The sequence below is a fragment of the Varanus komodoensis genome, unplaced genomic scaffold (assembly GCF_004798865.1).
Source record: "Varanus komodoensis strain SLA01 unplaced genomic scaffold, ASM479886v1 scaffold77, whole genome shotgun sequence".
In the NCBI taxonomy this organism is placed as follows: Eukaryota; Metazoa; Chordata; class Lepidosauria; order Squamata; family Varanidae; genus Varanus; species Varanus komodoensis.
Window position 1 is genome coordinate 1,528,958 of NW_025336442.1, and position 25,143 is coordinate 1,554,100.

General features: G+C 57.6%; 1 protein-coding gene across 6 annotated transcripts in view; it reads left to right on the top strand.

Annotated features, from left to right (window-relative positions):
- NACC2 (NACC family member 2) overlaps positions 1–21,232 on the top strand; it is a 53,812-nt gene extending 32,580 nt beyond the window's left edge. The window contains exons 1-6 of one of the 6 annotated variants that reach the window (XM_044453142.1): positions 1,637–1,827; positions 17,084–18,011; positions 18,102–18,269; positions 19,394–19,499; positions 20,275–20,372; positions 20,575–21,232. In XM_044453142.1, the coding sequence (XP_044309077.1) occupies positions 17,141–18,011; positions 18,102–18,269; positions 19,394–19,499; positions 20,275–20,372; positions 20,575–21,074 (1,743 nt within the window). In that variant the 5' untranslated portion in view covers positions 1,637–1,827; positions 17,084–17,140 and the 3' untranslated portion in view covers positions 21,075–21,232. Of the gene's footprint in view, positions 1–1,636; positions 1,828–6,085; positions 6,155–11,852; positions 12,001–13,765; positions 13,822–15,668; positions 15,891–17,083; positions 18,012–18,101; positions 18,270–19,393; positions 19,500–20,274; positions 20,373–20,574 lie in introns of those variants that run through there. The other 5 variants (XM_044453141.1, XM_044453146.1, XM_044453140.1 and 2 more) reach the window with 5 other exon arrangements.
- The last annotated feature ends 3,911 nt before the right edge of the window (positions 21,233–25,143 follow it).

The window sequence follows — 25,143 nt, forward strand, 5'->3', positions numbered from 1 at the left end:
CGAAAAACAAATAACGACGGCGCCAGGCGGACCTCTCTGGGGAGCGCGTTCCATAACTTAGGCGCCACCGCAGAGAAAGCCCTCCTCCGAGTACCCACCCTCCTAATTTCCTTCACGGAGGGTTCCTGGGGAAGGGCCTCCCCCGCCGATCTCAAGGGGCGGCTGGGCATATATGGATGCAAGCGCTCCTTCATGGAACGAGGTGGTTGCTGTTGGCCATCCAGGTGGGATGGTGGAAGGCTGATTAAAGCCACGACATCTTCTTGTACAGTTATCCCGGTTGTGGTGCAAAATGTTTGGCGATTGGCCTGGTCTTGGGTCCCTCAAACTTTCTGCACTGTTGGGCACGTCAGCAGTTCTGAGAGGGTGTTGTGGGCACTCTCACAGGATGGCTGCCATGTTGGAGGGCAGCTTGGCCATTCACTGCAGTGGCCCACAAGCAAGACTGTCGAGACTAAAAACCAAGGTCCCCTTTCCCAAGCTTTGAAGTGAAAGTGGCATCTGAGCTCTGAAAGGCGAAAGCCACTGTTTGAGATGCAAAGCAAGACGGTGCCTGCCATCTTTATTTCTCAGATCTATCTTGAAACCTTATTTATTTCTAAATAAGGAGAGGTAGGGAGCCTGGCAGGTGCCAGGAGAGGTGTCTTTGGCACATCGGAGCCCCCGTGCATCCTGTTGAATGCTGCGAGCCCTCCCTGGCCTTGCATTCTTCGCTACAGCTAGCAGGGGTTTCCGGCTGCCCAGCTCCATTCCCCCTGCGGCCATCTAGCTCGCACACTCTTTCTGCTTCAGGGGTGACATCAGGCAGAGAGAACAAACTGGAGTTCATATACCCAAGATACGAATGTATGCATGTTTCAGTGGGGAGACCTCCTCCAACTCCCAGCATGCCCCAGGTTGCAACAACATCTTGTTCAATAACAGCTTGCACTCAACCCTTGCACGTGGCTATTTTTGTATTTATTTATTTCTAAACTGCCCTATTAGCCACACAGCTCACTGGGCAATTAAAGAACTGTGCCCATTAATTATTATAATTATATTACATTTCTGTACCACCTGAAGCTGAAGTTCTCTGGGTGGTTCACAACCTTTCAGGTCACCCCCCCCCCCCGCCCCAGATTTTAACCAGGCCCAGACCTGCTTAGCTTCCAAGATTAGGCAGGCCTGGGCACTTCAGGCCATACAGAAGCTCTCAGGTGGGGTCTGTCTCTCTGCCATGTGGACCTCCCTTTCTCCTTCCCTTCCACACTGTTCTCCTTCCATTCACCATAATTGTGCGTTCCTGTCTTCAGTGCTGGGGCTGATGGCCCCAAAGCTGGCATCTTCTCTCTAATCCTTTCACGAACTGATGCAGCGTTTAACACAGGTGTTGCATAAGAACTTTGGGGAAATCTTGGTTTTGTGGTTTAGGGCCTTGCTTTCGATGTGCCTGGAAGAAGATGTTTAGCTTGTTATTTGGCCCAAAGGATTCTTACAACACTTATCTTCATTTCCTTTAATTTGTGGGAGTTCTAGTAAATGGGTTTAAAATTAGGTCTGGGCACGATGCCAGAGCACTGCTGAAAGGGTGCAAAACCACAGGGGAACGAGTAAGGGATTCGGAACAGTTCGCTTTCACTTCTCTCTAGGGCCAACTGGGAGCCTGCCGGATGTGCTAGAGTAGGATTCCCACCATTGGCTACCCTGCATGGGGCTGCTGCGCATCAGAGACAAACATCTGGAAGGCCACCACCTGGCAGTGGGGAGATACGTCCTGGGGCGAAGACTCCAGCCTGAACCTCGGAGAGCTGCTGCCGCCAGTCCAGGCTGGCAGTGCTGGGCTAGGTGAGCGTCAAGCAGATTCCCATGTTCCTAGGCCAGCCTTGGGTTACGCTGTGCTACTCAGCTGCCATGCTTTGACCTGCCGCGGCCTGCATCCCGTTGCCTCTTGCACGATGCCCCTCTGCGTGTGTGTGAGAGGGGAATACACTGACTTAGGCAGGAGCATAAAGGGGGTGGCCCCTCATGGCAGGTTTAGCAAGCAGCAGTGCAGTGGCTTCATATGCAAGCATCCGTAAGTGGGGAACGAGGAACAATTCATTGCTCCTGGGGACAGTCTTAACCGGCTTAGCCTGAAGACTAACGATAGTTGCGGAAATGCCCTGCTACAGATCTGGCAGCCCTGGAGAGCAGGGGCTTGTTTTATCCACCCAGTGCATGTATTGGCCAACAGCCATTTTCCCGGGTATCTGATGAGGGTCTTTCTCGGCCCTTCCTGAAAATGCTGGAGCTTGAAGCTGGAGTCTTCTGCTTGCACATCAGCAGCTCCATTGCTGAGCTACGGTCCTTTCTCAGAGCAATATAGCAGTGGAACCAGCTGCCTGGAGAAGTGGTGGGCTCTCCCACAATAGAGACGTTCAGAAAGAAACTGGACAGCCCTCTGAGTGGGATGGTGTGACCTCGTGTCCGGCACCTAGGCCTTCTTGGCCCCTTCCAGCTCTCCTCTTCTATGATTCTGTCTGTAGCTCACCAATTATTTGCAACAGGCTAAAACAAGCTTGGATCACATGAATGCTGGGCATGTGTTCTTTCCAGTTCTTGGCCTTTTTAGGACACCATTCCAGGTTCATCTCACTCCTGGCCTGGCCACATAGCCTTGCTGTCTTATAACTCATCGGAGGAACCTCTGCTCCTGCTGCCCCACAGGATCAGATGGGCCCTTGAACAATGCAGCCAGCTCCTCCAGAAGAGGCCAGGCTGACCACGCCACAGATTGCGCCTCCCTCCTTAAGGCCTCAGCCTCCTGCCTCTCCCTGCTGAGACAACATCCTCCGATGTTTCTAGCAGAGGGCTCTGGCCAGCACGGAGCTGTCCTTGGTCCTGCCGCAGCCACCTGTTATGCAGGAGGGCTTCTGCCTTTGGTTGCTATGCATGACATGCTTCTCTTGTCCAGATTCTACCTACCTAATACAACTTTGTCAGCCTTGAATTTTTAATCTAGATTGATCTGGCATTTTTAAAGTATTACTATTATTATTTCAATGGCTTTTTATTTGAAATCTCATGATAAAAAACTTACCTTTTCTTTGTTCCTGAGATAAATTTTGCAATATGAGACTTGAGCTGCAAGAGCAGCAAATGTAAATCTAAACACATCTGAGAGAGAAAAGATTACATTTGATTTTAGGCACAATTAGAAATGCAAGTGGAGCACTTTGTATTTCACCTCGGCGCCAACTATTTATGGCTCAATATGCAAATAAACCAAGCTATGAATATTAACGATGAGAGTGAGTTATCAGCTCTCCCTGCCTTGTAATGAGCACAGTTCTGGGGACGAGCCTTTGTCTCCCTTGCGTACTGTAGCGGTTGGACCTGCTCTTCTCCCTCGAGGTGCCGAGTAGTGTCCAATGCTTGGGGTGTCCAGTAGTTCCAGACAAAACCCAGGTGAGGGATGCGTTTGCCTGGGCATGGTTCTGGTCCTGGGGCAAGACCTCAGTTTTATCTGTTGCAGCCTTGCAGGGGGGTTGTAAGAACACAAAGGTGACCTTTCAGGGGGCTTCTGTGTAATAGAAAAAAGGCTCTCTGGCATGTCTTGGGTGGAAACGGAGGAACATATTGCATCCAACACAAGAGAAGCTCTGCTCTTTTATCCATTCTGTCGCATCTCTGCAACTCCATCAGCTGAAGCTCTCTGGCCGGTTACAGGGCAGCCTGTGGTCAGTTACAAGTTTTATTATCATGCTACAAATGTGCCTGGTTTTGCTTGGGATAGGCCCTAATTGGGTAGATGCCTTTGAGTAGATTTACAGAGCTAGGCTGGACCTGGGCGGCTGCGTCTGAATGAAGACACGTGCCTGGGCACGGCCCCTGCCGTGGGGCATATTTACAGCTCTCAGAGGGAATGGGTCGGCCACCCTAGTCCCCCGTTCCCCGGTGTGGGCAGGTGCGTAAGTGTGTCTCTGGGCCTCCCACTCTCTGCTGGCTCCAGACTGCATGGCCTGCCGAGGTATGTGCTGCTTAGGAGACACTACCTTCTGCGTGGCTGAAGGTGCAACTGCGGCTTCAACCACTCATGTGGGCGTATTTAAATTAACTAAGCAGCTGTTGCATTTAAAAGGCCGAAGGACCCAAGGAGCACATCCTTTGCTCGCACACCAAGTTTCAGGGGTCCCGGTTTCGCCGTCTGGGCACGATGGCGTGGACGGACAGACACGCACCTGTTGCCGTGACTGGAGTTTCACCAGCGTGAAATTGGTGGCTGCTTTGTCTGCCTCGGACACCAAAATGCCTTGGGACATCTCTGAGCTGACCCGCCCTCCGTTCTTGTTGTGCAACCTCTCTGGGCAAGGACTTCCTCATGCATTTTGCCTACAGCAGGCACTGAAATCGCAACCCAGGGAGGCTTCCCTCCCCAGGGAAACGGCCCTGTGGGAGGGCCCGGCCGGCCGCGGTCCTGCCCTCCACACAATGCCTGGCTTGCTTGTGGGCTGACACACAGGTTTGCCCCCTCCCAAAAAAACAAATGTCATTCTTTGATTGCCCCAAGAGTGGGTGTGATGGGTATGCATGGAAGCATCCATGCAACAGCCAAGTGGGTTAAAAATGCAAATTTAAAATAATGCCCATCTCAAGATTCTAGATGCAGCAGAGAAATATAGTTTGCATGCCTCTCTGTGATCTTAGAGGGCATCAAAGAGCCATTTTGCTGACCCTTCAGCACTGTTATTCGCAGATCATTAACCAGCCATGCAAAATATGTGTTGGCCAGGGTGGCAAGAACATCTCCTTGGGCATGTTCCCCGCTGCCCAGATTCTCTGCTGTGAGAAAGAGGGTTTTTGGAGGTCCACCTTTGGGCTGCTCAGAAGCTCTCGGGCATTCTCTGGCCTCACAACAGCGCAGCATCCATGCGCGCAAGGCGGCTTCGACTGCCTCCCGAAATCCCTGCACACGTTTCAGAACTGCTGTGCCTCTTTGCTCCAGGACCTAGCATCCCAGGCGCCTGGTTGGAGAAGCAGCATGTGACGGGGCGAGCAGGCAGTCGGCATTTTGAGTGCAGCTCAGTGGCAATTGAGGTGGGGGGCTGTCGGACACCTTCAGACCAAGCGCTGCATCCCCCCAGTGGCGGGGCAGGCGAGGGCAACTGGGGAGGGAGTTCTCCCCAGGCCAGCTTCTGTGGCGGGGAGCAGCCCGGGGAGCTTGCTGGATTGAGGGTGGCCTGTCGCTCGGCTGGCAGAGCCCCGCTTTCCTACGGAAGGTCCTGGGTGCAGCCCCTGACAGCATCTCTAGGCAGGGCAGGAAAAACTTCTGCCTGGACCACTGGAGAGCAGCGGCTGCTGGTCTGTGCTGGCAGTTCTGGGCCAGATGGGCCACTGGTCTGACTACGATCTGCTTTAAAGCAGTCCTTTCTCAGGGCCATGAGGGCTAGAGCCTTAGTTTGCTTTTAAGGGGAATGGCTGTAGGGCAGCGCTCAGTGCCCCAGTCAGCACACAGAAGGCTCCCATCTGATCCCCACCGGCATCTCCAGACAGGGAAAGGCAAATTCCTGCCAGGAACCCCAACAGCTCCTGCAGTCCTTGGGGGCCGCGACTCCAGGCAAGAGGCAGCCTCCTCCTGCAGCTTTTCCTTGGCTGTGTGCAGAAGGCACACCTTGCCCCGACCAGAGCAGGGGACTTCCCCTGGACCCCCGGGACCCATGCAGCTCCCGCAAAAAGCATCCCTTGGCGCCGGTTGCATTTCCCCACAGGGTCCAAGTCTGGCCTTCGTCCTGCAGTTTTCTTTCAAGGGAGAAGAAAGAGTCAGGAGGGTGTCAGCCATTCATCTGAGGAGCAGCCCGGCTTCCATCTCCCCCGCCTCCTCCTGCTGTGCATATTCATGCCCCCCCCCACACCGAAGAGCAGGCATGGATCCCCTCCCTCCTCCCAGTCCTGGTCCAGCTCGCTCGCTTGTGCTTGTGCGCTCTCTCCCTCTCTCTCTCCCCCTCTCGCGCTCTCTCTAAATAAAGCGGCTCCGTTGCATCAGACCCAGGCAGCATTCCTGGTGTTCTCTCATGTCTGTTTCTGCTGACTCACAGAGTAACTCGCTGAAAGGGGGGACCACACGCGCGCGCACACAAGCGCAAGGCCGTTCCACCACACTAGGCAAAGTGCTGGAACGAAAAGCACCTCCCAGGTACCGGTATTTTCTACTTGGCTTTCTGCTTGTCTGGCTCTCTTCGAGGCGGGTTGCAAAGAGCAAACCGTGCGGGTTGCTGTCCTTCCGAACAAATGCTGCTCTTGCAGAGGCATGAGGTTAACTTTGTTCGGTATTCCTCCCTCTCTGTCTCTCTGTCACTGCAGGGACTGTTTATTGAGTGTTGAAATGCAGGAAGGGTGGGGAGGGAGTCCCCATGAAGCGGCTGCAGTGTCTCGGGTGGGCGCTGGGAAGGGGGTGCCCCATCTTTGACTTTGCCTGTCCTCACCAGCTCGGTTCTAAAATGGCCATGTCTCCCCCCCCCCCCGCATTTTTCTGGGCTCCTGCTTCTGCAGCTGTTCCCCTGTTGCCGAGGTGAGGAACAGGGAGAGCTCTGCTATCTGGATGTGTTTTCTCTCCTCTGCAGATGTTTCCATTTAAAAGAATGGATGGTGCACCAAAGCCAACACTTCCCTGATTTTACTTACTCTTGGGGTGCAGGGCTGGAGCTCCTGGAGTGGGGTGAAACCCTTTTCCCAGGGAAGTTGGGCTTCCCCCTTGAGCGGGAAGGGGTGCAGCTGCCAGAGGGTCCCTGGTAGGTTTTCTCCTCGGTTGGCCTCACCTTTTCTGTGTGTTGTGTTGAGACTCAGACATGCAACGTCAGCCTGGATTCCCGTGAGGCTGCAAGGGATGGTGCCCTGACCATGGGCACCATCTTCCTCAATGAGGTCTGCTGTCTTGCTGTATCTCCTGAAACTGGATGCTCCCAGCCCTGCTGCCCCACGGCCACAGTGCAGTTGCTTTTTCTGAGGACCTCAGCATTGTGTGAGCCTGAGGAACCTGGAGGAGAGAGGAGAGGATGATGATGATAGTTCCTGTTTTACTTCTGTGCTGCCCAATAACTAAAGCTCTCTGGGCTGTTTTTAAAAAAGCCTAAAACACTGCATAAAGTACCATCAACAATAACAGTGTGGGGGGGGGGGCTGCAAGGCATATTACTTGAGAAGTGGCCCATCGCAAGGAAGCGCTCTGGCCCTTGGTCGCTTCCTTATGTTGGCAGAAAGAAAAATGAAGTCTCTCTTCCCGTTGCTGCATTGACCCCATGTTCCCTTCCAGCGGGTTTTCATTCCCAAGTGCTTACATGTCCAAGCAGACATCCTGGCGAAGGTTGGGGAAGGTTGTTCTGAAGCATCCATTTATCGGTCCACGTTAGCCCAGTATTTTCTGCCAGATTTGTTCACCTCTCCAGGCAGTCTGTCCCAAATGTGGCTTTCCAAGATCTTATAAAGTGGAAATGTTGGGAGTTTAAACCTGAGGCTTTTTGCATGCAAATCAAGTGCTCTGGCCACTTAGCTGTGGGTTCCTCCCTCCAGATGGAATGTGCACAATTGTCAGCTGTGTGGAAAGCAAGTTTGACAGATTGGTTTGCAGTATTTTTACCCCACTGTTGGGCCTGAAAAAGGCTCACAAGCAGAGGTGAATAATGAGACCTTCCCTGTCTTCAGCCATACATAGCCTAAAAGTCATGTCAGACCAAACTGGGGAACATCCAAAATCACTCAGTGGAATCTAAAATCCTGGGAAATCAGAGATTCATGGCACAAAAGGGAAAGTGACGGGGAACAGGAAGGGAGGGAAAAGGAGTAAAGCTCAGAAATCAGTACCTTGCTGTTAAACATTCTTTCCCGCTTTCTCTCTTTGCACCCTTCCTGCAACTGTTTGTTCTCTGGCTGGTGTCTGGAGCCAATTTTCCTCTTCTTTTGGTCTCCCCTGCAGTGTTCTTTCAGGAAGACAAGGGTGCATCCCCCAGCTTGGGTCTTTGGCCAGCAGCAGCCAGCTGGGGAGCGGGCACACGCCTGCATGTCAGGTTCCCTTAATTCCATGGCTGCATGACGGGGAGTTGGATCGCACAGGGTGGCTGCATAGGTTGCTCCCGGAGCTTGGAGACTTCAGCGTGTGGCAGAATCCTGCTTGGGCTGCAGACCTCCCTTAATCAGGCCACAATACCTCAACAGATAGGAAGCTGGTGGGCGAGCTTCCTGTCCTTTGAGCTGTGTTTGGCAAAAATCTGCATTTTCATACAGCCAGCTGGGAATTTTGAAAGGCTCCAAGCAACTTTTTCTTAAGGACACAGCTCAAAAGCTGTGAAGACAACTGTCACTGGAAGCTGTGCACACCATTGCCACCTGCCGGGCTTCCAAAGTACACCTGGGAAGCAAAAACAGGTCAGTTGCTGCCACTTCACATGTCAGAGCCACATTGTGCCTTCCACAGCTTAGGTAGCAAAACAGAGGGAGCAGGTCGCAGAACTGGAAGGAACCTCAGAGATCATCTTGTCCAGCAGGCTAAAGCCCGGCCTTTGCTTAGGCATCTCCAGCAAAGGAAACACACAGCCTCCCAGAGCAACCTGTCCCACTGCCAACTAGACCTCTGGTTGGAAGGTTTTGCCCAAGGTTTTGCCAAGGTCTGCGGCTTTCATGCATCCGTTATTGCTTTGCCCTTGGGAGATGTGCAGAGCTCCCTGTTCCATCTTGTGCACAGCAGCCTTCTGGGTACGGGAAGACCACCGACATGGCCTCTGCTCATGTTTCCTTCACCAGGCCAGACACACCCAGCTCTGTCAGCCATTCCTCAGGGACTTGGCTCCCAGAGCCCTCGCCTTCCCCACCCCTCTCCTCCGGATGCCCTCTGGCTTGTCCTTCCCCTTCCCAAAACAGGGCACCAGAACCGGATGCCATGCTCCAAACGCAGCCTGGCTGAACGCAAACTGGAGCGGAGCGGCGGCCTCCTGCGATGACAGGGCCCCTGCTCCTGTCTTAGCTGGACGGTGCAAGCAGGGGAAAAGACCTCTCCAGGGCGAACACACACGCACACCTGTGCAACCAGAATAACGCGCGAGTCCAGATGCCCATATGTAAAGAACCCAGGGAACAAACGGCACCAAATTTCCGGCCCAGAGCCTCAGTTTATCTGCTGGCCATAGGTCCTCGCTCCTTAATTTGAAGAGAGGCTTGCTCAGATCTTCCAGATACACTTTTTAGAACATCAGAAGCTCTGTGTGCTTGACCAGGAGTGCAGAAGGGGATACGTTTTGTGGGGGCGAGTTTCCCAGAAGGCTCCACCTCTGTTCCCCCACCCATCCATGGCTTGGTGGGTTCCTGCATTTTTCTGTAACCCCCCCACCCCCGCACCTCCTGCTCCTGAGGCTGCGTTGTCAGCAGGAAGAGCACAAACACGACTGTCTGCGACTGTCTGCTTGCGTTTTTGTTTGTGTTTGAGCCTCCCTCTTTGCCTTTGGTCCTGCCCGGAGGTGACTTGGCCTGCAGGCAGGACAAGCTTCTGCACTGATCTGCAGCGGGTCTCTGGAGACACAGAGAGCAGGAAAGAGGGGGAGCATGAGGATCCTTTCCTTTCCCTGCCCTGCCCTGCCCTGCCCTGCCCTGGCCAGGAGCAAGAAGCTCTTGTGACCCCAAGGAAATGATTGTGGCAGCTTGCAGGTTGACTCACAGGGAGACACCTGATTGCTGCGGCAAAATGCAAGTGAGCGAGCCGGCATTCCCAGGCATTCAGCGGCAGGTCACTGACACAGCACCCCTGCGAGGCAGGCCCCCTCAGCTGGTGCGGACGGGACAACAGCGCCTCCTTGCACAGTCCACACAAGAGGGCACCAGGGGAATGGCGGCCTGGAGAGGCACAGCAGGCAGCAAGCCACGGGCACTGGGGAGCTCCCAGGACCGTGAGGGCTGGTGTAACGGGGACATGGGTGGGGTGCAGAGGTGCTGGTAACCATGAGGGGCAGGAGCCAGCGGGGGGGCACAGCCACCGAGAAGGGCCCGACCTGGCCGGCCGAGGCCCCTTGGGCCCCCCCTTCTCTGGGGGCCAGGGCAAGGGGGCCGCAGAGCATGAGCCCACCGGCCGCAGCCTGCACGAGGGCGGAGGGGCATCGGCAGGGCGGAGGAGGCGCTGGTGCGGGGAAGTGAGCCCAGAGGGGGGCGCCCCTGGACCCGTCTGATGGGGCCAAACAGGGCTCTCCCGTTCTGGAGGCCGGGAAGAGAAAGCAAAGGGGCCACATTGCTGTTAAGGCAGATGGGGCATCTTGTGCTCACCCCACCCCCCCAGTGAGGCCTGCACCCTCCGGAGCCAGGGACCCCCGTCTCTGCCACATGCCCAGGGACCAGAGGTGCCATGGATCGCTTTCCAAGCACCCGCCAGACGCTTGCCTATGGCTGCCCTGCGGCCTTTACCTCCTTTTGCAGAGGACTGAATTGTCCTTCAGGGCGTGCGTTGCGCCTTTTGAACAGAGCCGCGCCGTCAGCCAGGCGTGCCCAGCTCCTCTCTGAACATGGGTGCCCCAGGTAGTGTTAGATTCACCCACGTCTTCCTTGCTGGATAGGGAAGACAGGAAAGACGCCCGACTCCCGGCATGGAGGACGTGGCAGGGAGACGCTTCGCGCCTGCGCTCGTCGCGTCAGAACCCAGAAGGTCCTGCCTTGAAGCTGAACGGTGGGATTTCCTTCCGTGAGATGCAGCGAAGCGCATCAACTCGGATGACTTTGAAAGCGGATCGGGCCAATTCATTGAGGAGGAAGCGATCGATGGCTCCCAGTCCCGGTGGCTCTGTGCCGCCTTCAGTCCACTGGTTGCTGGGGAACATGGGTGGAAGGGTCTGTAGCATTCATGTCCTGCTGATGGGTCTCCTCTGGACAGCTGATCGGTCATAGCGAGGATGGACTGTCCGACTGGGCAGGCCCCGCAGGCTCTGCTTATATTCTCCAAATTAGGCACCACACCTCTCCCAAGCACAGAGAAGCTGTTTCTATCTGCTCTCGGTTCCTTATGATGGGAAGTGCATTACCCTCTCGGTCCCCCTTCAGGGGCCGCCGGTCACCCCCAATTACCTTTTACAGGTGGCTGGGAGTTTCATCAGGGCTGCCTGCCATGCCAAGGCTGCTGTCTGAATGAAGACCCCCACCCCCCGCAGGGGCGGGCAGTGCAGGCCCCAGGCTTTTTCCTCCACAAAGACGTCTAGCGACTTCTTTAGAACTCCAGCATTCATCCTGGAGAAAAAGAAGTTATTTCCGGCTGCTGCGGTTGCTGGGCAATGTAAGAAAACACAGGAGGCAAGGAGGACAGCATTTTGTAAAACCCTGAATTCATTACGTCTTGCTCGATATCCAGAGTCAAGTAATATTCTCATGCGACCCCATCCCCAGCAAGGAGCTCTGGCTCTGATTCTTGACCGCTGAGGGCAAAGCCATTTAAAGATCAAAATACTGTAGAATTATTATTATTTTTTAAGCTTTGCATGTCTGCCAGCTGTAACTGGGCTTCTTCTGTGCTTGCGAAAATGCAATGCAAATTAAGCTAATGACATGGCAACTGAACTATGCAAATGGGCCAAGCTCATTATGTATTTCTGAAGTGCCACCTTCCTGCTTCTTTCCTCTTTTAACCCTGAGGGCTAGCCACTTGTTTTGGTACATAATGTAAGCTCCCTAGGCTGCTCCCCATTGGCCCCATGCCCCTGGGTTTCCGGCTCCTCCTGCTGCTAGGTTAAGTCCCAGACCGGGCTCAGAGTTGGGAGGGGACGCACCCCAGCCTCTCTGGTGTGTCTGGGAAGGTGGTTTTCCTCAGCTTAGCCCAAGTGCTGCAGGGGACTAATCCATCTTGTGTCTCTGATGTGTTGCCTTCCCCTCAATTTATGCTCTTTCTATTTTTAATGTTTAAAATGGCCACACTGCCAAATGCAGGGCCGTCTCCAGCACCATCTCGGCCTGGGTCCCAGGGAGCAGCACGCACATTTCGGACCTCAGTGAGCCGCCCGTGCCTTGGGCCGCAGGTCTCAGGTGGGCTTCCTCACCACTCCGCCAGGTTGCTTTCTCAAGAATGGGCGCCGCCTGCCCTTGGTGGCCATTCCGCGCATGGGCCACCCCCTGCATGGCGGGCACGGCGTGCGAGTGCCCCAGCGCTCAGCCTTCCGCGGTGCCCCCGACTGCAAAAGAGCACCGCAGGAGTGGCTCTTCCGCCTTCCGACCTCTGGGCCGCCTTTGCCTTTGAGCCTGGGCGACGAGAAGGCAACGCCGACCGGAAGGTGGTCCAAATATGGCCCAGCAATTTAGGGGAGGCAAGAGGTGACCGTGGTGGTGGGTGCTTTGTGGAAGGTGGTGCCCCCCCCCACGCTCTTGCTCTGCCCACCCGTCTCCCTCCCTCTCTCGTTCTTGCTCTCTTTCTGGCGCTGGGGGCTCTTATTCAAGCAGCAACTCCCTCCCAAAAAGGCAAAAGTCTCCGGGAGGCATCTGCTGAACGTCCGGTGCTGGGGCACCTCAGAGGGAAGCGTGGAGTGTGGAGTGCTGACACTTGATTGTGGCGAACCAAAGTGTTTGCGTATTTACTACTCATAGTAAGTACTAAGGTTCATAAGTACCGGTGGTGATAAGGGATGCAGCTGCTAGTAAGTGCGACTAGGTAGAGCCGCTGTCAGAACTGCCCTAGAGGGTTCTGCTTCTAGTAAGCACAGGCCGGAGTCTGTCATGGGTGCCGCTTGGCTTGGTGCGCGGAGCGGCTTGCGGGGGGGCCATGCGCAACGAGGCCCTGCTCCCAAGGAGGCCGCCGCCACAGGCCAGGCTCCAGTCGTGCCGGCAGGGGGTTGCGCGCTGACTCAGGCTGGACACATGTTGGAAAGGAGGTGGAGGGGATGCCCTGCCAGCAGCTGGTGACCTCCTCCCCAGGGGGTTTCCACACCTCTGAGTTTGGGGTCAGACGCGTTTGTGGAAACTTAATACTGGACTCAGGGCAAATCTTGGTGTGGGGTGTTGTGTGTGTGTGTGAATTGTGCCGCCAGCGTGCTCCAGGCAGAGGAGAATGCTTTGGGGTGGCATTTGGGATGGCCTCTTCCCCGGTGAGAAGTGTCCCCTGGACACCCTCCCGGCCCCGGTCCCTCCTGACTGAGCTGCCCCAGCTGCCCAATTCCTCTCCGTCCCGGGAAGAGTTAACCAGAGAACTGCAGCAGCTCTGCGGACTGTTTGGAATACTTTAAATGCTTTGACACTCCGGATGGCAGAAGGGGCCGGTTTACGGTGTAATTCAGATGCAAAACTGCGCCATAAATCCAGCGGCGCGGGGGGGGGGGGGGCGGGTGTCTTGGGCGCCGTGGCAGCGCTCAGCATTTCATCAGCGGCTCAGTACAGTATTTCTGCCATCTTTGTTTGCACTGCAGTGACTCATCAAAAGTCTCTCCTGTACCGACACTCGCAGCATTCCTCTGGCACCGATGCGCCCCCCGCACCCGCCGAGCCGTTCCTTCCTCCCCCCGCCCCGCCCCTCCTCTCCTCTTCTCCCAGGCTCCAGGGTGAAGCTGGCATTGGTTTCAGCTGCCCTCCTCAAAGGGCTCCGTTCAGCGCGGGGAATGGCCAGAATCTTAACTTGCTTCCGGCCCGTTCATTGAGATGCTCCGCGCCGCCGGCGCTGGGGAGACTTGCCTGAGCGGGAGAAGCCGGAGCTGAGGGCTCGGGCGCTCGGCCCCCGCGGCAGCCCCCCCCCGCGCCCCCCCCCGGGCCCAGAGCGGGCTCGCTGCTGCCTCCCAAGCGGAGCGCGTCGGGTGCCCGAGGCGGACGCCGGGGGCTTGTCTCCCCGACAAAAGCGGCGCGTGAATTGTGCGCAGTTTTAAGGTACGTCCACACGAGACGGAGCGGCCACCGTGGGGAGGGCGAGAGCGGGGCCGGGGAGGGCGACGCGCGTGGCCCCGATTTTGAGGGTGCAGGGCAGGCGCGAGGGGGGGCTGGCTCGGAGCCGCAGCTTGGCGCCCGGGCTGCGCTGCTCGCCTGCCTGCCTGCCTGCGTTTGCGAGATTGTGCTGGCGTGTCCCCGGGTCCGAGCGTGTTCCGTACTTTTGCACGCCTCCGGTTGCGTGTGCGTGCCCGGTCTGCCGCAGGCTTGTCTCTGCGTGTCCCTCCCTGGGGGGTTCCGCACCTCGGAGGGTTCGCGGCCGTACGTGCCCGGAGGGGGGAGGGGGAGAACAGAGCCCTCCATTGTGCGCCCACTTGCTCTTCTTGGCCGGACTGCGAGCCGCCAGTCCGTGGCGGAGCTGGGCGTCCCCGAGCCGCTTGGAGCCTCCTCGCGAAGCGGGCTCGGCCGGCCGGCCGTGCCGCTGTCGAAGTGGCCGGGGCCGCGTGGGGCGCGTGGGGCGCGTGGACCCCGTGTCCTGGCAGCAGAGGGCTGGCGGCGGGAGGGACGAGGTCCCGCGCGGGGCGCGCGTCGGCTGCCCTTCCCCGGAGAGGCGCCATGCTGCAGGCGGGGAGGGGGCAGGCGAGCGCCTCCTCCCGCTCGGGTGGGGAGCAGCATGCCCCCCCTCCCCCGCAGCTCAAGGGGCTCGCAGTCTGCTTCGGGAGGGCGGCTTTGCCCGGCCGGCCGGGCGCTGCTGCGTCCGCCTCGGGGCCAGCGCCGGGAACGGGAGCCTGGCCGTGGCGCGCAGGCCCCGCGATCGCCCCTGCGCGAAGCCAGCGCCCCTGCCCGCCACCGGCCGCCCGGCGCTGCGCCCCACCTGCGCGCTCCGGGATCCGGGCCGTGCGGCGCCTTCCCCGCGCAGGGCGGCTCGGACGGGGCAGCGCAGCGCAGCGCAGCGCTGCCGCCGCCGCCGCCGCCGCCTCGCCGGAGTTCGCGGCGCAACTTCTGGGCTCGCCTTGCCGCATCGTGCGGCCTTTTGAGGCATCCCCCTGACGCGTCCCCTGACGGGGGATCGCAGCCTCGGACTCGTCCGGAGGCCGCCCAGTGGCGCGGGGATGATGGGCACTGTGGCCTGACACCGCGGGAGGGTGTCTGCTTGGCCGGAGATGTTGCAGGTTGTGTCTGATTGGCTGGGGGTGAAAGGGCTTTTGGACTAACGTGCTCTGGCTGGGGATGATGGGACTTGCAGTCCAACGCATCTGCAGGGGGCCGATCGGGAATGGCAGCTTTGGCAATCTCCCTCCCTGCCTTTATCCGAAATGCTGAGCCCGTCATCCCCACCCCGCCACACACACACACACACACAATAAGCCCTGGTTGTGTCTTCTGTTACTACGCGCATCCTCTGCCCGTGTGTGGTGCCTCTTGTGTTTTCGCCTTTCTTTCTAAGGTCCGGACATTCTGAGGCGGCCCCAGCTGGCAGGCGGCTTGCTTTGGGCCAAGACCAGTGGGGACGGGGGGGGGGGGGGCAGCAGCCGGTCGTCCCCCTTGCAGCGCAGAGCCTGCTCCCGCTTCTCGGCTAGGTGGCTCCGAGCGCCTTCCCCTCGGGTTTCCCTCTGCCTTCAGTACATCACGATTTTCCTGCTGGGCCTCCCATCGGGAACTCCTCTGCCTCCTTGGTTGCACCCACATCCTATCCTCCACGAGAGGAAGGGCTCTTCCCAGAAGGCCATGACCCCGGATTTGGCGGATTCTCCCCCACACAGTGCAGATCCCCCCCGCAGCCACGTCTCATGTCTCTCCATGTAGGATTTCCAGGAGGCTGGGAAGCGGGAGCGGCCAGAGAAGCAAGGCGCCGTGCAAGTCTGTTCCCAGCTAGCATCAGCCTGGGTCTGAGTGCTTGAAGGAATTGTTTTCCCAAATATCTTGAGCAGAGAACAGAGTTTTGTTTCCAAGGAAGCTGCATGGGCCCACTGCCCCTTGGTGTTCATCACACCTGCCAGATAACCTACCAGGAGCGCAAGGCTCTCTGTGTGATCTGCCCCTCCCCTTTTAACCCTCACAACAACCCTGAGGTTATTTTTCAGTTGTATACGCTAAAGATTTTATATGATGTTGGTTATGCTCTATTTGTGACTTTCATTTCTGTGAAAGAGATTTAGCTGCTAGGTGGTTTAGAAATCAAATAAAGGAAATACTCTTTCAGTGGCCTAGTGACTGGGACTGGTATGTATAAAGTGAAACATTCACAAATTACCCACATATAATTTTATAAATTTTGAAAGTTCATTTTAGTCTTTAAAAATTTAAATCAGTGAAATGTTTAAAAATGTACATTTTAAATCTATGAAATCCTTTTAAAGGGTGGATATTGCTATTAACTTTCATGTTAATGCTATTAACGTTGCTGTTAACCTTAGGAACTGGATGTAGAATCGGTGGTCAATATACTTGGCTTGGTTTATTCTTACCTTTATATTCTTTGTTATTCTTTGTTTATTCTTACCTTTTTATCCCACTTTCTCCTTTTGCAAGGAGTTCTGGGTATCGTGCAGAACCCTCTTCTCCTGCTGTGCCAGTGTGGCATCATGGTTAGCGTGCTGAACTGGAACTCTGGAAATCCGAGTTCAAATCCAGCGGCCATGAAATTACCTGTGCTGGTTGCTGGCTCTCCGTCTCTCCTACCATGCAGGGTTGCTGTGAGGATAAAGTGGAGAGGAGGGGGTCATCGAAAGCCAGGGCAACCACTGTGGCATATTGATTTGGGTCAGGCTGGGAAGTGGGGGAACCTTGGTCCAGCCCCCCCCCCCCATGCAGGAAGCTCCCTGGGTGACTCGGGGCCAGTCACTGACTCACAGCCTGAGCTCCCTCACAGGATCCTTGTGAGGACAATGTGGAGAAGAGGAGGAGGGCCGTATAAGCTGCTTTGGGTCCCTTGCCAGACGAAAACATGTGGAACGCCCATGAAAAATAAATATATCCATTTATTGTGGCTCTGTATTTCCGATTGGCCAAAGCCCTGCATGCCGGTCACAAAACATTCAAATGTGACATCACCAAAACTTAATATAGGACTTTTCACATACAGATTTCGCAGCCAATTTAAAAGCGTTAAAAGGGGCTGGCCCAGCATCACCCAGCGAGCTTCCAGCGAGTGGGACTGGCGCCCGGTTCTCCATCCCAGCCCAGTGCTCTGACCACTGGCACCAAGCGGTGCCGGCTTTGCCTGTGCCGTAGCAAACGCTCCTTTCCTCCCCCCCCCCCACAGATGCACGCTCCCTCGGCGGACACTGCTGCACCGACTGTGTAAAGGGCTGGCTGAGCCATGTCGCAGATGCTGCACATAGAGATCCCCAACTTCGGGAACATGGTCTTGGGCTCCCTGAACGAGCAGCGGCTCCTCGGGCTGTACTGCGACGTCTCCATCGTGGTCAAGGGGCAGGCCTTCAAGGCCCACCGCGCCGTCCTGGCCGCCAGCAGCCTCTACTTCCGGGACTTGTTCAGCGGCAACAGCAAGAGCGCCTTCGAGCTGCCGGGCTCCGTGCCGCCAGCCTGCTTCCAGCAGATCCTCTCCTTCTGCTACACCGGCAAGCTGACCATGGCGGCCAGCGAGCAGCTGGTGGTGATGTACACGGCCGGCTTCCTGCAGATCCAGCACATCGTCGAGAAAGGCACGGACCTGATGTTCAAAGTCAGCTCGCCGCACTGTGACTCCCAGACAGCCACCGCGGAGGAGCCCAGCTCGGAGCCACAGAGCCCCTGCCACCCGCTGCCGCCGGCCACCGCCCCCTACGCCGCCTCCCCCTCCGTGCCCATCCCGCTGCTCGCGCGGGTCAAGCACGAGCACCTGGAGCTGCCGGCGGTGGCGGCAGGACTGGCCGCCAAGCGGTCGCTGGAGGGGGGCTTCCGGGAGGGGGCGGGGGGCTCCGGCTCCTCCTCCTCCAGCGGGGGCCCCCTCAAGCTCTCCCGCGTGTCCTACTACGGGGTGCCCAGCCTCGCCACGCTCGTGCCAAGCATGCCGCAGCCCCAGTACGCGCAGGGGGAGCGGACGAGCCCGGGGGCCAGCAGCATCCCGACCACCGACAGCCCCACGTCGTACCACAACGAGGAGGACGAGGAGGAGGACGAGGCCTACGACACCATGGCCGAGGAGCAGTACGGGCAGATGTACATCAAGTCGACCGGAGGCTATGCAGGTAACGCCCCCCCCCCCGCTCACCTCTGGCCCCCAGCACCAGGTCGCGGAAGCTTCACGCGCCTCCTCCTTGTTGTCTCCCCTCCCAAAGTGCCGCAGGAGAAGCCGGAGCAGGTGCCCCTGGAAAGCCGCTCCTGCGTCCTCATCCGGCGTGACTTAGTCGCCCTTCCGGCGAGTCTGATCAGCCAGATCGGCTATCGGTGCCATCCCAAACTCTACTCAGAAGGAGATCCTGGAGAAAAACTTGAACTTGTTGCAGGTAACGCGGCCATTGCATGCTTCTGCTTGCCCGCGAGTTGGGCTTGCCAGCCGCCCTTCCTCTTGCCTCCTGTGACTTACTTAGATCCACTAGCCTGGGCGTGTGCTTTGCTCCACGGTCACAAGCAAATTAATGTCCACAGTGAACTTATTCAGACTTGTATAATTCCACGATGGGGAGTTATTGATTTTTTTCTTTCAAAGAAAGCACAATTTACCATGTTAATTGATTTCCTCCAGCCTGTCTTTTGCTGGAGTCATTTTCTGCCTTACGAAAACGAGTGTAAGAGCAGCGCAGGGCCAGGGGGCGGCATCGGATGTCGCAAACCCAGGTTCAGGATGTCCTCCTGCGTGGCATCCCATGACTGCTCCCTCCTGGGCCCCGTCTGAGGCGTGTGCCCGCTGGAGGGAAGTCCCTGCCTAGCGTCAAAGGCTGGGTTCAAACCGCACCATAACCCACACTTGAGACTTGAGGGTGGGTTGTTCTTGAACTGTGGGTTATCCTTGAAATGGGGGCTACTGGGCTGCGGGAACCTAGCTGAGATAGCAAACACAGCAGGGTTGGAAGGGGCCGCGGAGGCCCTCGGGCCCACCCCCTGCTGCTGCACCATCCCACTGGGGGGCTGCCCAGTTTCGCCTCGAATGCCTCCAGCGCGGGAGAGCCCAGCGCCTCTCCATAGCGGGGAACCGTGGTGACGAGCCCGGCGACGAATCGCGGGTTCCCTCCATGGTTGCTCATGGGCTGGGCACAAACCACGGCTTGTTAGCACAGCTGGGCGCAGAGTGTTCAGCAGCCACCCTCATTCCACCCATATTCAGCCCACACGTGTGGGCTCTCGTGTTCCCTGAACCCGGGCAGGGGGTCTTCCCCTCTCCGAGCGAGCAGCTTTCCCATGGGCAGGGACTCGCCCTGAGGCGCCCTGGGGCGCTTGAGGCGCTGCTCTCCCTTGGCTCACTCTTGGGTTGCTGGTTGGGTCACCTGGCGGCGCCAGAAGCAGCACCCTCTCAGCCAGGTCCTGGATGGTGGACGCCAGGGGACGCGTGTCTGCTGCCCACTTGTCAAGCTCGCGCTAGCCCTGCCAGTGACTTGCCCGCCTCTCCGTGGCTCTGCTTTCCCCCTCCCAGGCTCTGGTGTTTACATCACCCGAGGGCAACTGATGAACTGCCATTTGTGTGCAGGTGTGAAACACAAAGTCCTCTTGCGGCGCCTTCTGGCAACGTTCTTTGACAGGTAAGGGCTGCGCCCCTTCCCCTTTGCTCAGCCAGGGGCCTGGGGAAGAGTGCCGGGCCCGCTTCCTGGGAGGAGAGGCTGCGGCGGCAGAGCCTTTTTCGCATAGGAGCTGCGCTCAAGCACACGGGACGTGCCCGTGGCTGCCGGGCCCCCGAGCAGCGGGGAGCCAGGGCACCCTGGGCTGGCCTGGGTGGGGCCAGGGACAGAGGGAGCAAGCGCAGCCAAGCGCAGCGGTATTTCGTGCCGGTCTGGACATTTCCCCACCCAACTCGCAAGCCTCGAGAGAACAGGCGCCGCTCCGTTCCACACAAGGTAAGGCTCCAGCGTTCTGAGAGTGGCGCTTGCTCATCCCTGGCTGGCGATTGGAAGCAGCCGCAGCAGCAGCGGAACGTGCGGGCGGCGTGGGGAGCCGCTCTCTGTCCTGCAGGCGGAGTCCCTCTCTGTGCCTTACCTGGCTCGAGTGGGCAGAAGCTGGGACTGCAGGTATTTTGGGCTTCGCTCCTGGAACGCCATGCTGCCAGGGCTTGTAGCCAGGAATGCCGGCTGCCCAGAGTGTCTGGAGACGGCTCCGCCTCCTTCGCCTGACCTCAGACATGCAGAGGGCCGTGCGCGCCATGACTCCCTTTCCCAGATAACCCGTGCAGCCCTGCGGGGCCTCCCGTGCGAACGGGCCCTTCCCTCGCCAGCCTCCCGGGTCCCCGTTGCCTGACGGGCGGCTGTCATTCTTCCCGAGTGCGCTCTTGTGAGCCTGCTTCCCGCTTGCCTCCTGGGACAGGAACACGCTGGCCAACAGCTGCGGAACAGGAATCCGGTCGTCCACCAGCGACCCCAGCAGGAAGCCCCTGGACAGTCGTGTGCTTAACGCTGTGAAGTGTAAGTGGTGTCTTTATGTGGTCGTTCAAGCGTCCAGAGCGTTGCTTCCACGGGATGTTGCCTCGGAGGCTCCCACTGGGGCCCAACGGTGGCACAAGGGTGGGCGGGCGGGTGGGTGAGGCCCACAGCCCAGCTGACCCCTGCGGGCCCCCGCCGTCGCTGCCCGGCGGCCGTGGCTGAAACGCCTTCCTGTCTTCCGCAGTATATTGTCAGAATTTTGCTCCAAGCTTCAAGGAGAGCGAGATGAACGTCATCGCGGCTGACATGTGCACGAACGCCCGCCGGGTTCGCAAGCGCTGGCTCCCAAAGATCAAGTCCATGCTGCCGGAAGGGGTGGAGATGTACCGCTCCGTCATGGGCTCTGCCGCCAGCGCCGTGCCCCTGGACCCCGAATTCCAGCCTTCCGCTGCTCAGATGTTTGAGCAGCGCATCTATGCAGAGCGGAGGAGCGATTCCGGGACAGTGGTGGCCCTGAGAACTAACACCATAACGGTTGAGCAGAGCAGTGGGTCCAGCCAGTTGTTTGACCCGAACGAGGAAGCCGAAGGGCCCGGCTCGGTCATCCAGGAGTCGGCTGGCCCGGAAGCACCGGCATCCAGTGGCCAGAGCCCTGCACAGCCCTTCGAAGAAGGCCCTGGCTCTGCCAGCCGGCCGGAAACGCCTGCGAGAGGGCAGGAGGGGACCTACGGGGGGACTTTGTGAAAAGGGATGGGGTGGCTTTGGCGCCGGCCAGCGAGGGATCCATAATACTAAAGCTGCTTGCATGCATTATTAATACAGAAAACGAAACGAAAATGTGATCAAACCATTTACCTACTGAACTGCTACTGTTGCCTGAGAAAAATGTGATTTTTATTCTGCTTGTGTGTTAAGATTTATGAAGGAAAATATCACATTCATTATACTGTAAGCAACCCGAGGTCTAAGGCAGCTGAGGCACCGTGACCGAGGGCCCCGGGCTCCCTTCCCTCCGTCGTCTTCCTTCCTTTCTTTTTTGAAGACAAATGAGGATTCCCAAGCGTAGTCTAGAAGATTATAGCGGAACGGCCGGCCAGTTCCCCCCTTGGCCGTCGCCCTCCGTCTGCCGAGCAGCCCAGTACTGTTTTTCTCCAGGGAAGCCGGATGGGAGGGCCCCAGCTCCTCTTGCTGAGGCGGCACCCGGGAGCCCGGAAGGTGCGAGAGTCGGCGTGAAGGCAGTGCGTTGTTGGGAACGGCGGCACCTCGGGGTCAGCCGTGGCATGGAGGTTGGTTTCGTTTCCTTTGCAGTTTTCCATCGCTTGGTTCTTTTTGTTCAACTTGTGAACAGGGAGCGCATGGCCGGGCCTCCGTCCCTGGGAAGCAGTTGGGCCGGATCCAGGATCTGCCCTCCGCCAGAGGAAGGCCCCACTGCCTGATTCGTGGGGATCCCTCTCTCAGCCCCGCACCGCAGCCCAGCCCACGGGGCCTTCGGACACTCCCTGGGGGCCCAGTGCTGGGGAGGCGGAAGCACAGGCCAGGCCCGTGTCCATCGGCGCAACAAACCCCTTGCGGCGCTGGATGCAGCCCCCCGCCATGTGCATGCGTGATTGCGGCAAGCGGGTCGTCTGTGCAGGACACCTGTCCGGGCGCTGGCCCAGCCCGGGCTGGGGGCACCCCCAGTGCTCCTTGGCTCTTCTCTTGCTCGGGAGGGTCTTTTCTCCCCCTCCTTTTGGGATGGTCGGCGGCCCACAGGTGCCACTCCGCCGCCTTCCCTTCCCGGTGTGAGGGCACCACCTTGACCCACAACGGCAGCTGCACCTCAGCCCCTCGCGACGTGCTCTGAACGGCCAGCGCAGGATCCTTCCTGACCACTGCAGAGAATCGCCTCGGCACGGCGCGCTGCTCGGGCGCGCGGCATCGCGGGCCGAGTTCCAAAGAAAATGCATTGTCTTCCACTTGTGTGTGACCACACAAAACGGTCCAAAATGACTCCCATGGAGGAAAGCATGGCGTTAGGCCAAGCCCGGAAGCTGCAGGTGTGGAACGTCCTCCCAGGGGCCAGCCCAGTTGCACCCCCCGGGGTTCCCTGGATGGCCACACCCCTTCCCCCAGTCAGCAGTCAGTGGTTTCCCAGCTTTTCTGCGTTTTTCCCTGTTCTGGAAAACTGAAGTGCTTCTCCTGAAGCCACATAGTTGCAGGAAGAGCTTCAATAGGCTGCTATCTTGGCCCCGCCCCTTCTGCCTTTGGCTCCTCCTACCACTGGAGTGTCGCCTGGGGAGCTTCTCTGAGGAAATCCTGAGCCCAGCTGCCCGTGCTGAGCATCCCGTGCAGGAATAGCCATTCTGGATCAGATCAAAGGCCTTTCCAGTCCAGGCTTCAGGTCTACCGTGACCAGTCAGCTGCCTCAAGGGGGAGCCCATGAGGAGAACAAGGGGGTAACGGCACCCCCTTTCCATGCTCCCCAGGTTGCCCCTGATCCTGGAGGCAGCAAGCAGCCACCAAGGCGAAAAGCCAGCGTGTGTGAAGTTGGGACTCTCTCTGCCCCAGTCTGCATTCCTTTACATCTGCTTGCACTAAACCGATTTCCCATTTTGATGCTTGTTCTCACACTTGGGAGAGGTCCTTTTGGGGTTTGTCGCAGCCCCTTCTTGTTTTAACCCCCTTAAGTAATTTGGTAGGACAAGCGAACTTGGTCATGCTGCTGCTGGCCCTACAAACTCCAAAACATTTCTGCACAGCTCAAGAAGCACTGGTCCCAGTGCAGAGCCTCAAAGGGCCCCAGCACCGCCTCCTTCCACTGGGAGGCTGCCATCTATGCCTTTCCTTTGCAGCAGGTTCTTCCACCATTTATGGATCCATCAGAACACCTCTCCTCTTATCGTGCAACCACTAAGCTTTCTCAGGAGTCTTGGCATGGGATTTTGTCAACAGCCTTTTGGGTGTCCAGCTAAACAGTGTCCACTAGTCCACATGTTTCTTGAAACTCTCGAAGAATTCCTAAAAGGCAAGTGAGAACTTAAGCTTTGTAGAAGCCATGCCTATTCTTCTTAAGCTTTGTAGAAGCCATGCAAGACTTATCCTTCTATATGCCTGATAGTTGTTCTTACAGATAAACTTAGAATCAGTTTATCTGGAACCAGCTGTTAAACAAACTAGCCTATAATTTCAAGAATCTCTTTTCTAAAAAGGCATTATTTCCGGTCCTCTGACACAGAGGTTGATTTTAGGGAGAAGTTAGATACTAGTTTGAAAGTTTTCGGTCTTACATTTGGCATTTTTCATAACTCTTTGATGTCCGAACCGGGTGATTTGTTTTCTTCTGTTTTGTTCTAAGATACAGAGCTTCACCTCTTGCCACTAATATTTAGACTGTCTTCCTTAAAATATCTGGATAGCTGTCCAGCGTCTTCTGCAGTGAAGACGGGCACAAAGAATCCTCCAGCTGCTCCTCAGAGCCCGTCTTGTCCTTTGGCACGTCTTCAACTGCCTTTGCGAGCCATCAGAAGGGAAAGGGGTCTTTAAATTGTTGATCTCAGTGTTATGAACAGTGTCTCCCTGCGTTTGAAAAGCGATCGCGGGGGGCAGCAGTCTCGCCATTCCTGAGGAAGGGCACGGGCTAGTGCTGCAGGGCTGGGTACTCTGGGATCCCGACTGGACTTCTCCCTCGCCCCCTCTTGAGTGCATGATTCACAAAGGGGCGGGTGCATTGAGGCCGGCCTTCGTTTTGGGACTGGCATTTTTCTGCTTGGCCTCTCCATTGTAGAGATGATGTAAAATAGGTGTTGATTTGGGGGGAGGGGGGCATTTGGGCGATTGGAGCAGCATCTGGTGCATGCAGTGGCAGCCGATTCCCGTGCAGGCGCCCGGGCCGAGAGGAGACCCGTCCGCTGCCTGCCCGCTTGGCAGCGCGGGGGCCCGTCTGGGTCCAGGAGGCGCAAGGTGCTAAGCCAGACTTGGAAGCCGCGTATGTCGAAGCTGAAGGGCAGCTGGTACGTGTGCGAGTGACAGCGCAAGTTGTGATGGGTCCGTGTGAGCCCCGGAATGGGGAAGCGGCACAGGTGGCGTGTTCCTGGGAGCTTCGGGTGAGGAAGCAGGCGCTGGCCGCCGGCGGAGTGAGGGGCGCAGGGAGCCTCCCGTTGCCTAACTGGCCTTTTTCTTCCTTTGTGCATAAAGCAAAGCAGGACGGGGCCCCTTCGGTCGGTCGGTCGTTCTCGGTGGCGCGCTTGAGGTGGCTATTCCACGCTGATCCGCTCTGTGGCCACCGCCAGAGTGCAGGCCCGCTGCTCAGCTAGCTGCCCACAGGCGTCCTTGGAAGCTTTTCTCCCAGGCTCGATTTCACAGGGTGGGGCACAGTGGCCCCGGGAGGGGGAGCAGGCGGCGGAAGAAGGAACCAGGAGAGAGCGCAACTTAAGTGTAATTGAAGAGGAATTAGGGACTTAATTGAGGAATTTATCTTCCTGGAGGTGATTTGGATGAGAGATGGGTTGGCTGGGTTTCACTTCTGTCAAATGTGAATCAACCCTGTAATGATTTCTCAATGTGCACAGAGGGAGGGGGAGAGAGAGGCCAATTAGCATAAGCAGAACGCATGCGCATTCGTGTCCTGTGGCCCAGGACCTCTGAGGTGCCTGGCAGTGCCCTGGTAGAATCCCTGAGAAGGGCGTGCGGGTCGCAGGCAGGCCTCGTGTGGGCAAAGGGGTGCAGGGAACCTCCAGTTTCCAGGCCAGGACTTCTCGGGGGCGGGGGGGGGGGCGCCAGCAGCTCTGCGCTCTGGATGCTCTTCTCTGTGCTGACCATCCAGCCCTTGCAGCCC